The following is a 12,476-nucleotide window of genomic DNA, read 5'->3' on the forward strand; positions in this document are numbered from 1 at the left end:
AGAGCCCCTGAATACTTGGTAAAAATGGTAAGACTCTGGCTAAGCCTCTCTCTCTACTTCCCTGGCATTTCCCTTCCCACTGTTTCATGAAACTTGTCTGTCTTGGAACTTTCCCAGCAAGAAAATAGTTTTCAACTTTTAAATATTCCCTTTCCAGCATGGGTCGGTCACCTGGCTATTTCAGAAGGCCTGTTAGATTTCCGGGATCAGATTTGGTTCTCACATTGCCAGCTGGTTCAGAATGAAATTAAGAAAACCAGCCATGAAATTGTTTCTCAAACTCCCTCATTTCGAAACGCACCTACTTCTAGCTTTGTCACTGGCTGCTTGAACGCTCAGCCAGCCCGTTTCAGTCTCTGCACTTAGAATCGGCAGACCTTAAACTGCCCGCTTCACACAGTCCTCCCAGTTGGGAGTTCCAAGGACATAGGCACATCTACAGAGACATACAAAATGCGGAAGTGTATGACACACGGAGAACGAGAGGATGGGGAGAGATGAGGCGGACACAGAGGAACAAAATCCACAGCAACAGTCGTAATGGTGATGAAATAAGAAAAGGGGAATAGATGTGCCATGAGGGGCAGGCGGTGGCAGACACGAGACAGGCAGCAGAAGCACGGTGTGGTTAAAGATTTGTGGGCTGAGAACCTGGCCTCAAATGTATGTGAGGTGAGTGACAGCTGAAGCAGCTAAAGATCGGAGTAACAAGACTAGTAAGTTTGATCCGGTAGATAAATAGACATGACGAAGCAGTATTTCCTCAACAGGAAATGTACGATCTTAAGAATGTATCTGGAAACATTGTTGCAAATCGGCTTGGTTTCCAAGTTAGCTGAAAGATAAAAATCTACAGCTTCAAAAGTTCCAACAAGTGCTGAACGAGACAAAAAACCGGCAAACCTCCATCAGTTCACTGCAAACCAAAAACAAACTGGGTGTGGGAGACAGACCCCACGGGCAAGGGCTCCGTGGCTCTTTCCTGGTTGAGCTGGTTGTCTCAGGTGCTCACAGTGTTGGCTACTATTCTTGGCTTTGGCTATCTGTGAGAAGACAGCACAGTTCCTGTTTTTCTGTGATGTTCACTCTGGTGAGTGATGGCTAACGTATGGCAGGAACACAGAGGCCTTTGTGAATGGGGGTGGTGGTGGCTGGAGACTATTTCTTAGGAACATTTTATTGAGAGACTGTAAGACGATGAAGTTCAAACATCCAAGGGAGAAATAGCGCAGAGACAGCAGGATTTTCACTGGGATTTAGAATCACCTGTGTCCATGGTCATGTTTTTGAGATAATGGCTTTAGAAAAGCTGGCACAAGTTGAAGTGGGTGGGGAGAGAAAGCGGAGGGAGCGAAGAAGCCTTTTGTGTGCTCCTACCTTAGGAGTGTACACTGTTCACAGCTCACAGTATATAATGAATGGTGGCTACCAGAAGACAAATACAGAAATGTAAACTACTTATGGGGTGCGTAAGGAAGTGAACAGCACTGTGCACACTGCATATGAGCAGGCCTGGTCAGCAGAGAGAGGAGAAACGGGGTTAGCAGATGAAGCTACAAGGAACCGAGGGAGCTGCATGACTGATTTGGACAGGGAGGGTTTAGTGTTTTTTGTTTTCCTTAGGGTACAGACCTTAGAGTTATATTCAACAAATTGAGGTTACAAAAATCACATGCACAGACCAGGAAACAATGAATAGACTTAAAAAAAAAAAACAAAATGAGAGAATATTTGCAAGTTTTACCTCTGATAATGGGTTAATATCCCAAATATGTAGGAAACACAACTCAAAAGGGAAACGGGTGAATCTTAGAAGATGAAGAACCTGAGCAGAAAGGCACCCCCTTAAATACACAAAGACCCCACTGACGTTCACCCAGCATTGACGTTGAAAGTGCTAGACAGCACCATGCCAGGAAGGTGACTGCAACCGTGAGGTAGCACCTGTTAGGGCAGGATATTGTCCAAAGGATTAAGGATGATTGTTAGACAGGATATGGGGACTAGGCAGCCATTTTGCTGGGAATGTAAGTAAAGCTAGGCTAGTGGCGGCGAGCCCAAGCAGTCTTTCTGTGTCTCCCCGCCACGGTGGTATGGCTACCAGTCACACTCAGCTCTTCACATGAGTACTTTTGTCCTCAGGGTAGTACAGCAAGCACTGTCAGCCGTTGAGCCGTCTCTCCAGGGTCTAAATACAGATCTTTTTAAATGACTTAAAACCTTCGTCTGCTTGATGATGGTCCAAACGACTGGATGCAAAGACCGGGAAGTGAGATGAATTCGCAGTGCAAATATTAAACCACAGTGTGATTGCAAGGGGCCCAGAAGTCTCCAAATCTTATTTACAGGCGCACGGGTGAGCAGTCAGTTACAGGAATGTGAGCAACTTATCAGTGGCTGCAGCAGGGAAGAACCGTCTCTCTGAAAGGCCTCACAAATCCCTCACTGTCCGCAAAGGAACATCAGTGGGTGTGCTCCTGCGTGGGTCTCAGCGGGTAATCACAACTGCTGGGCAGTCGAGGGCAGTGGCATGCCATTCCCAGGGGACAGCTTTCTCCAGCAGTACTGTTTAGTGAACACGGCCGTTCTTGTTTGCACTGAGCTCTACAGCGTGAACCACAGCCCATGGAGCAAATCCAGCTTGCCACCTGTTTGAACAGATGGGGGCTGAGAATAGTTGTTTTTTAAAAGTAAATTTTTATTTTGAGATAGCTATAAACTCATGGGGAACTGTGGGAACTGATGCAGGGGTCGTGTGTACCCCATACCTAGCTTCCCACAAGATCAACTTCTTCACACCTATCCTGAGTGTAGCTTGCCACCATGCCACCGAGATGATCTGCAGGTCCTCACAGGGCTTCCCGCACCCCTCTGAGTTCTCTGTTCCTGCTACCTGTTACATTACTCCTTTCCCCCGTTCTCACTCTTCTCTTTAAATCTGATTAGTTGAATATTTTTTGAAATAGTGTTAAAGACTTATTATTTTATAATTTTAATGTTTTGCCCGCATGTATGTATGTGTGCCACATGCTTCCCTGGTGCCTGTGAAAGTCAGACGAGGACGTTAGGTCCCCCAGACTTCAGTTACAGTTGCGTGTGCTGGGGATTGAACCTGGGTCCTCTGCAAGAGCAGCCTGTGGAGTAGCCTGCTGAGCCACCCTGTTTAGCCTTGTTTGAGGATTTTCACGGTTTGCTTTTTGATGCCAATGTCCTGAGTCTTACTAGAGTTTCATTTGCATTTTTCCAAAAGGCTAATGCTCACACTTCTCCGTGGGTGCTTGTTCTCCACCCCGGGTTCTCCTCGGTGAGGTGGGGTGAACTGGGTCTTCATGTCTTTTAACTGGATTCTCACTGGACTGTTGGCTGTTCTGCTGCCGGGTTTGGAAAGATCCTTATACATTCTAGACACCGGTTCCGGTTCCGTCAGCTGTGTGATTTGCAAATGCTTCCCAGTGGGTTTTCTTTTCATCCCCCTAACAGGGACTTTAGCTGAGCAAATGTTTCTGGTTTCGATTCTTCCCCATTTACCGATTTGCCTTTTTATGTATGCATCTGGATTTTTCTGTCTCATCTCAGAACCCCGCCTAGCTGCAAACCCCACAGTTTTTATCCTAGGATTTTTTTTTCCTAAAAAAAAGATGTATGGCTTCACATTTATGTCCATGATCTGTATTTGTATGTGTGTGTGTGGTATATGCATGTATATTTATGTGTTCATGTTTGGAGGTGTTGTGGTTTGCCCTGGAGTTCTCTGTATTTTGCTGCTAATTCCACTGCCCCAAGGACAGCTGCCTAGTCACTACTCAGAACTCAGGTGACTTCACCAGAACCACCTCCCCATTGAATTTGTAAAGTACAGGTGAGGGGCAGGTACAGGATAGAAGGAGGCCTGTCGTTGGAGGAGAAAGAAGGATGGGGGGGAGAGAGTTTGAAGGAAGAGGAGGAGACTAGAACAGAAAGAGACAGGACAGAGGAGAAAGGAGAGAGGGGAGAGGAGGAACTAGGAGAGAGAGGAAAAGACAGGAGAGAGGAGAGGGTGAGAAGCCAGGGCAGGTGATGTTAAGATTCCGCTCTGTGTATTTACAGGTTGTTATTAATGTTCCTAAGGGATGGATGGTACTGGGCTTTGTATGTTTAGGTGGGCAATTATATCTTACCAATTGGGTCAAAGGTTATTGTGTTGTGTGTTCTTTTATGTGATGGTTTGGGTGTAGAAAAGTGTGTGGCGCCAAGAGACACTGGGCCGCCGAGGAGTGGGGAATGAGTTTCCGCCAAGATATCTAGCAGGTATCTTGGGGCACTGTGGTGCGGACCTAGCGGGGGGAAAAAGACCACAATACTTTTTATATTTTTATATTTTTAAAACAACATGGAGGTCAAAAGTCAATGTTGAGTATTTTTCTCTATTGTTTTCTATGTAATTTGGGGGAACAGAGTCTCACACAGAATTTGAAGATGGCTGATTGTCTAGGTTGGCTGGTCAGCAGCTCTAGGCTTCTGCTCATTTCCATGCAAATATGAGGCACATGCCACAATGCCTGGTTTTGGATACTGGAGATCTGAACTCAGGTCTCCATCCTTTCATGGCAAACACCTTACTACCTGACCCGTTCCCCCAGACTCCCCCTCCCCCACAACATACTTTTTATTTTGGTTGTTGCTTTCTGATAGGGTCTCAAAGAGTAGTTTGGGATGACTTTGATCAAACTTCTCAGAAATCTTTGCCTGAACATCTCAAGTGCTAGGATCATAGACTTATAGGCCATCACACCTGACACGGTCTATTTTGCACAATTATTAATTGTATTATTAATTTTAAAAAGTTAATTTGACCATAAGGTGCCCATTTTCCCTTTGGAGGTCCAGTCCGTGCTGTCTGTCCTTCCTCCTCTGTCTTCAGAATGCTGGGGCAGATTTGTGTGGGAGCATTCCTTGGGTCCTTATCAGTACCTGCGATGGCCCCTCTCAACTGTTACCTCGAGCTCTAGAACCACCCAGGAGAAGGGCCCCTGGGCAGGCCTTTGGGGGTTGTCTTGATTAGGTTGATGGAGGGAGGCAGGAAGACCTGCCCTGCTGTGGGTGAGATCCCTCCCCGGGCTGAGATCCTAGACCACTATATAAAGAAGGAAGGCTGAACTCAAGCATCCATCGCTGTGGTTGTGACTGATGATGAAATTCGGGCAGCTGCCCGTGCTGCTGATGCTGGGCTTCCCCATGGCGGGCATGGACGAGCACAGCCTTTTCTCCAGTGAGCTCTCCTATCCGGCACTTTATCACAGTGACTTACCTTGTGGTCTCTATCATGGCGCCACACACTGTCTGTGAGACTGCTGCTCTCCACTTTCTGCACAGAATCCTGTGATGTGCTCACAGTGTTGTTGTCTTTGCTGTAAGTAGGCCTGTGCTTGGTAATTCTGCTCAGCCGCAGGATAAGGTAAGTGTGAACATGTGTGAGAGAGGCGTGGCTAAGCTTGCATGGTTGGAAGGCTAAGCCTATCGCCTGCATTGTCACCTCGGGCGGTCCTGAACTTCCGGAGAGTCAGGATATAACTGCCATGTCTCACAGATTGGGGGACAGCTGAACTGTCATCTTGAAACTAGGCGCACTCCTCTTTTGTGACCTCATAGTTTTCAGTTTTTAAAAATCCTATCATTTCTTTATTTTTCTATTTAATCTTTAGAATGATCTTGCCCCTGTCAACAAAAACTCTTGCTGGGATTTTGAGAGAAATTGTGTTGATATATTATCAATTTGGGGAAAATTGAATCCTTTGCTCAGTCTTTTGCTATGCCGTCTTCCAATCCATACTGTGGCTCCTGCCACTCTTCCTGTCAAAAAAGAAAAATTCTTGATTTCTGTGATCTCAGCTTTCAACCGTTTTATTGAATGCAATGTCTGTTGTTGTAAAATTAAATTAAGGCTGTCTTTTACCCCCTCTAGGTCCGGCACCACAGCGCCCCGAGATATCTGTTGGATATCTTAGTCTCAGTCAGCAAAGCATCTCGCCAGCTCCGCTCCATCCCATATCACACTGCTGATGGCCTCTCTCTGAGCCTGGCAGCAATCTCTCTACCCACCTAGTTCCCAAGGCAGGTTTCCATGCCAGAAACACACGTCCCAACTCCATGACGGCCCACAAACTCTCCCAAATTCAATTCTCCACAAGAAAGAACACACAACACAATAACCTCTGATCCAATTGATGAGATATAATTGCCCACCCAAACATACGAAGCCCTGCACACATCCATCCCTTATGTTATCGTTCATAACAACCTGTAAATACACAGAGTGGAATCTTAACGTCAGCCTCCATGTTCTTCCCCGGCGGCAACTTCTCTGCCGTCTCCCCCTCTCTTCTGTTCCTGTCTCCTCCTCTTCCTTCAAACGTTTCTCCCGCCCATCCTTCCTTCTCGTCCAATGACAGGCCTCATTCTATCCTGTACCTGCCTCACCTGTATGATGATGATGTCATCCCATAAACGTCTACACGTATTTGTTAGAATTCTAGTCGCCCCTCACTGGTGCGACGGAAAGAGGAATGTTTTGATGTCACTATACGCATTCATTATGGCTATATAAAGAAGCAGTCAAGTTTTGTGTGGTCATCTTGTATCCTGAAGGCTTACCCCAAGGACTTATTAGTACTAAGATTTCAAAAATAGACCCCTTGTGACTTCCTATTAGGAAATCATACAATCTCAGATAGGAAGAGTTTCATTTTTTTCTTTCTGTCTGTCATACTCCCCTCTTACATGACTTTTTAAAAAATAACCCACTGGGTTTGACTAGGGTTGCTCCCCTGTGCTCGAGCATGGGGTTACTTACTGTAATGGGCCACTGATCAGTGGCTACACTCCTCCCCCAGCTGCCATTAACTGACACAAGTATGTCACCTCAGAATGGGACCTTGCACACCTCTCCCCCACCAGGCTGTAGTATTGATGGGGCCGATTTGGTGCAGGTCTCACTTGTGTAGATAGCCACAACCACTGCAAGTTGAATACACCAGGCCAGCCAACAGTGTTTCACAGAACTCCTTTTCTTTCTAGCACGTCTCCTGGGATATCCTCGAGCCTGTGGAGGGTAGGTAGCATGTCCCATTTAAGGATGAGCCCTCAGCAGTCGCTCGCTCTCAGCACTTTGACCAGTTCTGAGCTTTTGCATTAACGCTGCCCATGCAGAAAGAGGCTTCTCTGACTCGTAGAGCAGCACTGACCTATGGGTATAAACCAGCAATTCTTAACCTGTGGGCTGTGACCTTTTAGGGTCAAACCACCCTTTCACTTTGGTGGCCAAAGGCCATGTGCATAGCAGATTTATATTACGATTCATAGAAGTGGTCAAATTACAGTTATGAAATAGCAAAGAAAATAATTTTATGGTTGGGGGTCACCACAAAGTGAGGAACTGTATTAAGGGGTTGCAGCATTAGGAAGGTTGAGAACCACTGGTATATACATACATATTTTAGAAGCAGTTTGACAATATGTCCATACAGCAAAATAACAACGGTAGGCTCCTCTCTAGAGCCTAGGGTCTTCTCAAGCCATGAGCTTTAGGCCCTGTTTATAGTACCAGGCATGAATTGAGCAGGATCGAAATCCACTTACAACATTGTTGGTTATCTTTTTAATATCTGTGCCATTGTTGGACCAGTGGGCACATCTTGCCTGCTTGTCAGTATTGTAGCATGTGGAGTCCACTGCTGAGTAAGGCCATTGATGACTTTTCTCTCAGTGTATACGACACCTGATGGCACAGTGGAAGCTAGCCAGCATGGATGGAATTTTCAGGTCAATTCTAGGCTGATTGATTCTGGTCTTGCAACCCAAGTGTGTGATATCTTCAGGCCTTACCACCTAGTTGGGGTGGCCACATGAATAAGGGCAATAGCCTATATTGTTTTGAGGCCCTCTGGGGCCTCCCTGAGCGGCAGATGTGAGGGAAGACACAATGGGGTCTTCACCTAATACCAAGAGAGTCTAGGAGCAGCGGCAGGACCTCTGTTCAAACCTCCATTCAGACTCCCCCCTAAAAGTTATATTTCTAATTAGCTTACAAAGTGTGAGTTTCTGAAAGGCTTTTCTTACTGATTTATGTTTTTGCTTTAAGAACAGCGTGGTACATTTCAAGTTGGTTTTCTGATAACAATTGTGTCTGTAGCTGCACTGTTCTCATGTTAGTAATTTATACCTGTCTTCTCCTTTCTTCTTCTTTTTTGTTGTCTTGCTATAGATGAGTCAATTTTATTGATTTATTTTTCAGAGACAGCTTTCTGATTTTTCTCTGCATTCTTGACTCATTGTTCCTACGAGTTTGGCAGCTCTCCTCCTCCTCTTCCTCCTCCCTCCTCCCTCCTCCTCCTCCTTCTCCTCCCCCTCCTCCTCCTCCTTCTCCTCCGACTTTATGCTCCTAGATCCTGGAGAGATTTGACTATTTTCCTATTTGCTAATGCATTTAGTTACCAAGTTTCCCTCTTAGCCCTGCTTAAGCCTGCTTTTGAAGAAGTCCTTAGTGCTGAGCCGAGCTGTATGTCCTGACTCTCATCGTGGATGGCCTATCAAAGCCTCAGCTGCTGTGATTTCTGACTGGATTAGTGTTTTCTTCTTTTCCTGGAGAGAGAGTGATTTTGCCTAGGCTTTTTGGTTTGCTACTTTGACTGCTTTTCCAGATCTTGATATGGGAGGGCCTTGAGTTGCTGGAACCATCCTAACAGCGTATCACAGAGCAGTGGCTCAGACAGCCGGAATACACTGTGCCATGGGTCTGGAGGCTGAAAGTCTGAAATCAAGGTGTTGACCGGGCTCCTACTGCATGGTGTGAAGAAGAGTCTGGGGTCTGGCGTCCTTCCTAGTGGCCTGTGGTTTGCTGTCAATCTTTGGCATTCCTTGCTGAGAGAGAGAAACAGAACCTTGATCTCTCCCCTCAACCTCTCCTAACAGTCCCCCAGGGCGCCTCTGTGCCTCTAGGGCTGTGAACAGCAGACTACTGTTTACAAGTTATCTGAGCTGAGGTATTTTGCTACAGTGGCATAAATAGACTAAGACAGCAGGTCATCACACTTGAAAATACCACAAATTGACTGGATGAGTGAGAAGCTTAATTTTTTTTTTTAAAGAAGTATCTCTTGTCTGTGTGTGCATACAGGTTTGCACATGTCACAGCTGGCCTGGGGAGGTCAGAGGACGCCATCGTGGAGTCTGCTCGCTCCGTCCACCTTCTGTGGTTCGAGGAATTAAATTCTGGCTGTCAGACTTGTGCAGAAAATACTCTACCTGCTGAGCCATCTTGCCAGCCCCATCAATTATTTTATTACCTTTTTTCCTCTTCCTAAGAAAAAGCAACAAACTGGAAACTGAAAGCTGATATCAGGTGGAGTGCTGAAGGGGCAACTTAAAGCAAGTCTGCTCATGAATTGATAAGCTCGTCCATGAAGGCAGCTGGTCCTTAGGACACACTCTTCCCTGTCCTTCCTCCAAGGTCTAAGAATGCTGTATCCTAGAGACCTTGATTTCGGCCAACAAGGTTCATCTATGAGGACCCTTGTAGAGACTCAAGTAGTCCAGGGCTTAGGAAACGTGAATTCTAACCATTTCTTGGTTTTGGGGTGGTCTAGCCAGAGGCCTCATTGTAAAGAAACTCTTTCTTCCATCTTCTAAGGGAAACACAAGCTTTTTTCTCTATTTGCTTGGGATTTCAGCCTTCCCTTTTTTAAATGTATTTATTTACTTATATGAGTGCTCTATTTGCATGTGCCTGCTTGATATAAGAGGGCATCATAAGCCACCACATGGTTGCTGGGGATTTAGCTCAGGACCTTTGGAAGAGCAGCCAGTGCTCTTAAGTCCTGAGTCCTCTCTCCAGTCGTCGGAGTTTCCGTCTTTTCTATTTTTATGCTGCAGTGCAGTGTTGCTGTAGTTAAGTAATCCACTGTACTCTCCCTGGCAGCGTGCATGTTCCTTGTTACCCACCCCAGTGCTCTGGATTCTTAAAGAATCATACACACACACACACACACACACACACACACACACACACACACACACACACAGAGCCTTCTATTTTTAACACAAACAACTCAATGGCTGGTCTTCTCCCAAACTTCCACATTGCTAACACCTCTCCTATGGTATTCCTGGATTACTAAAATCTATATTCCATTTTTGCTACCTTGGATCTAGGCCTATAGCCTTCCTGGGCTCTGACTCTTACGTGTTGGCAGTCTCTTTGTCTCCCGGGCCTAACTTCTTAGGCCTGGAAGCCCCCCACCCCCACTTACCCACCACCAACCCCATGCATGGTGCCTTCCTCCTCCTCCGTTTCTTGCCTGGGAATCCTAAAAGTCCTGCCTCTGTCTACTGCCCAGCCATTGGCTGCCATCAACTTTTTTTACCAATCAAAGCCCAACTGGGGACAATGACCCTCAGCATCCGGCAGGCAGACATGTGAATTTCCGTGTAATTTCAGAAACCTAATTAACATAATACAAGTAGTAAAACAAATTCACCGCAGTGCAGGATCAACCTCAAGGCTTCAAGTGGGCTTTTATTTTCATTGTTCCCCTCCTAGAAACTAGTCCACAGCATAAGATACCACAAAGTCCTATGGTTTTCCTCACAAGGGGCTTTTGTGGGGACATCGGCAACATGGAATTCTTCTGATGGTTTGAATATATCTTTATCGATCATCTGCCTGCTTACAGGAAGTGCTGTTGTAATGAGAGCCAAGAGTCAGAAATCCAGGTGTTACCTTCTATCCTGCTTACTACAGGATACTTTTATTTTTTACTGGTTCTCAAATGTGTGCATTTGAATGTGTGCTTACCTGTGGGTACATGCAGAGGCCAGAGAGCGACGTCCTGCCCTGTCGCTCTTCACATTCCTTCCTTGAGACGGGCTCTCTCTTTGAAGCTGACGCTAGGTCGGCAGTCACAAGCCCCACTGGTTTCCCCATCTCTGCCCCCCATAGCGTGAGGCCTACAGTTATGTATGGCCACGTCCTGTCTCTTCACATGCTTGCCTGGATCTGAACTCAGGTCCTCATGATTGCACAGCAAGCCCTCCTTTTCACTGAGGCACCATGCCAACCCCTAAGATATTGGTTTTGCTGATATCAAATGCTTAAGTGTCAATGGTGCTGATATGTGGAGTGTATGTGGCGGGGGTCATATGTGCACATTATAGCATGTGTCTGTGTGTTTATTCCATCATTAAAGACAGGGGTATCAGGTCACCATCCTGTGTATCTGTTATGTGAATCTCATTGTTCATTTTCTTGATATGACTTCTGCAGACACTGGACACTTGCAAAGCAGTTGAATTTTGCATTATTTATTGTATTACAAACAGTGGTGATTACAAGGGGACAGAGGCAGCATGGTGCCTGGCACTTGTCAGTGGCAGCATGGCTCTCTGGCACAGTGACTTTTACTGTGCACACTGCACTTTCGAAGTCTTTGGTATTAGGACAGCGTACTACAAAAGAGAATGTAAAAGTGGCAAAGGCATATCCTATCCGTTTGCTTCGGAAACAACTCTTAGGTGTCTGCATCGCCCTTTCACCTTAGAAGCCCCTGCGTCTGTGCCCAGCCCAGTGCCTGCACCCAGCTTCCTCACATTTGGAGTTGAGCACTTGCCCCTCTTGCTGCCTGTTACACAGGAAATGGGGCCTTAGCATACATGATTAAAGTCAGAAGTAATTCCATTTTAATCCCAAACCATTCCTTAGACAGGAAAGAAACCCTTCGGGGCTAGTCATGCTTATCTATCCTAACAGAACAATTAGTGTGTGAAATGCAGAAACAGAAGCAGCTTGATGGAACAAAACCCTATTTTATAGTGGCCTCATAGAAGTGATTTACTCGTGGAGACTAAACTAGGTTGCTTGGTTCTATGGGTCCGCTTTGCAAGGGTTTCTCGGAAGCTTTTTTTTTCCTCATGGAGAGGAAGCAAACAGAAGAGGTGCACAACTCATATGTGTCTACTCTGTTTGAGTTTGGTGTATTTGTTAAGCGTGAACTCGGTGTGTCTCTGGAGCTCATCGATGTGTGTGTTGAGCAGCTTCTCAAGCTCCTTGGCCCGCTTCTCTTCTTCCATGAGGAAGTGCTGCGCAGCTAGGGAAGCCCGGAAGGATATATCTGGTGGAGACTGGAGAGAGGAGGGAGAGTGAGGCTGGACCGATGCAGAGGCTTTACAACCGTAGACATGCACCTCTCTGACAGTCAACTCTGCGGCCTAGTGAAACACTGGGTTTTGGGCAGAGCCCTCCTCCTCTTGTAACCTCGTCCTTGCTAATGAAACCCTCAAGGATTTGAGACATCTCAGCACCAACCCATTAAAGAGCCCTAGAGAGGAAACTGCAGTGACAGCTGCTGTTCCAGGGTGGATGTAAGTACCAGGGATCCTGAGCAGAACACACTTTGTTGACTCACAAGCCAGTAATCAGCTCAGTCTGAGGTGAAGATCAGGCAGAT

The 12,476-nt window shown here is 46.2% G+C and overlaps 1 protein-coding gene and 1 long non-coding RNA gene across 28 annotated transcripts in view; one reads left to right on the top strand and one right to left on the bottom strand.

Moving 5' to 3' along the window:
* LOC148003962 (uncharacterized) overlaps positions 1–12,476 on the top strand; it is a 36,656-nt gene that overhangs the window by 3,338 nt on the left and 20,842 nt on the right. The window contains exon 2 of one of the 3 annotated variants that reach the window (XR_015627532.1): positions 9,152–12,390. The exons of the other annotated variants lie outside the window; for them this stretch is intronic. This is a non-coding gene — a long non-coding RNA (uncharacterized LOC148003962). The remainder of the gene's footprint in view (positions 1–9,151; positions 12,391–12,476) is intronic. 3 annotated transcript variants of the gene reach the window in all.
* The window catches only part of Deup1 (deuterosome assembly protein 1), a 62,411-nt gene continuing 61,253 nt past the window's right edge, over positions 11,319–12,476 (bottom strand). For all 25 annotated transcript variants that reach the window (XR_015626588.1, XR_015626586.1, XR_015626587.1 and 22 more), the window contains one exon: positions 11,319–12,150. Coding sequence is in view for 9 of the 25 variants with exons in the window: in XM_087561692.1 (XP_087417818.1) it covers positions 11,974–12,150 (177 nt within the window). In the remaining 16 variants the exon portion in view is untranslated. The remainder of the gene's footprint in view (positions 12,151–12,476) is intronic.

This window comes from Rattus norvegicus, chromosome 8, assembly GCF_021556685.1.
Source record: "Rattus norvegicus strain SHRSP/BbbUtx chromosome 8, alternate assembly SHRSP_T2T, whole genome shotgun sequence".
NCBI lineage: Eukaryota > Metazoa > Chordata > Mammalia > Rodentia > Muridae > Rattus > Rattus norvegicus.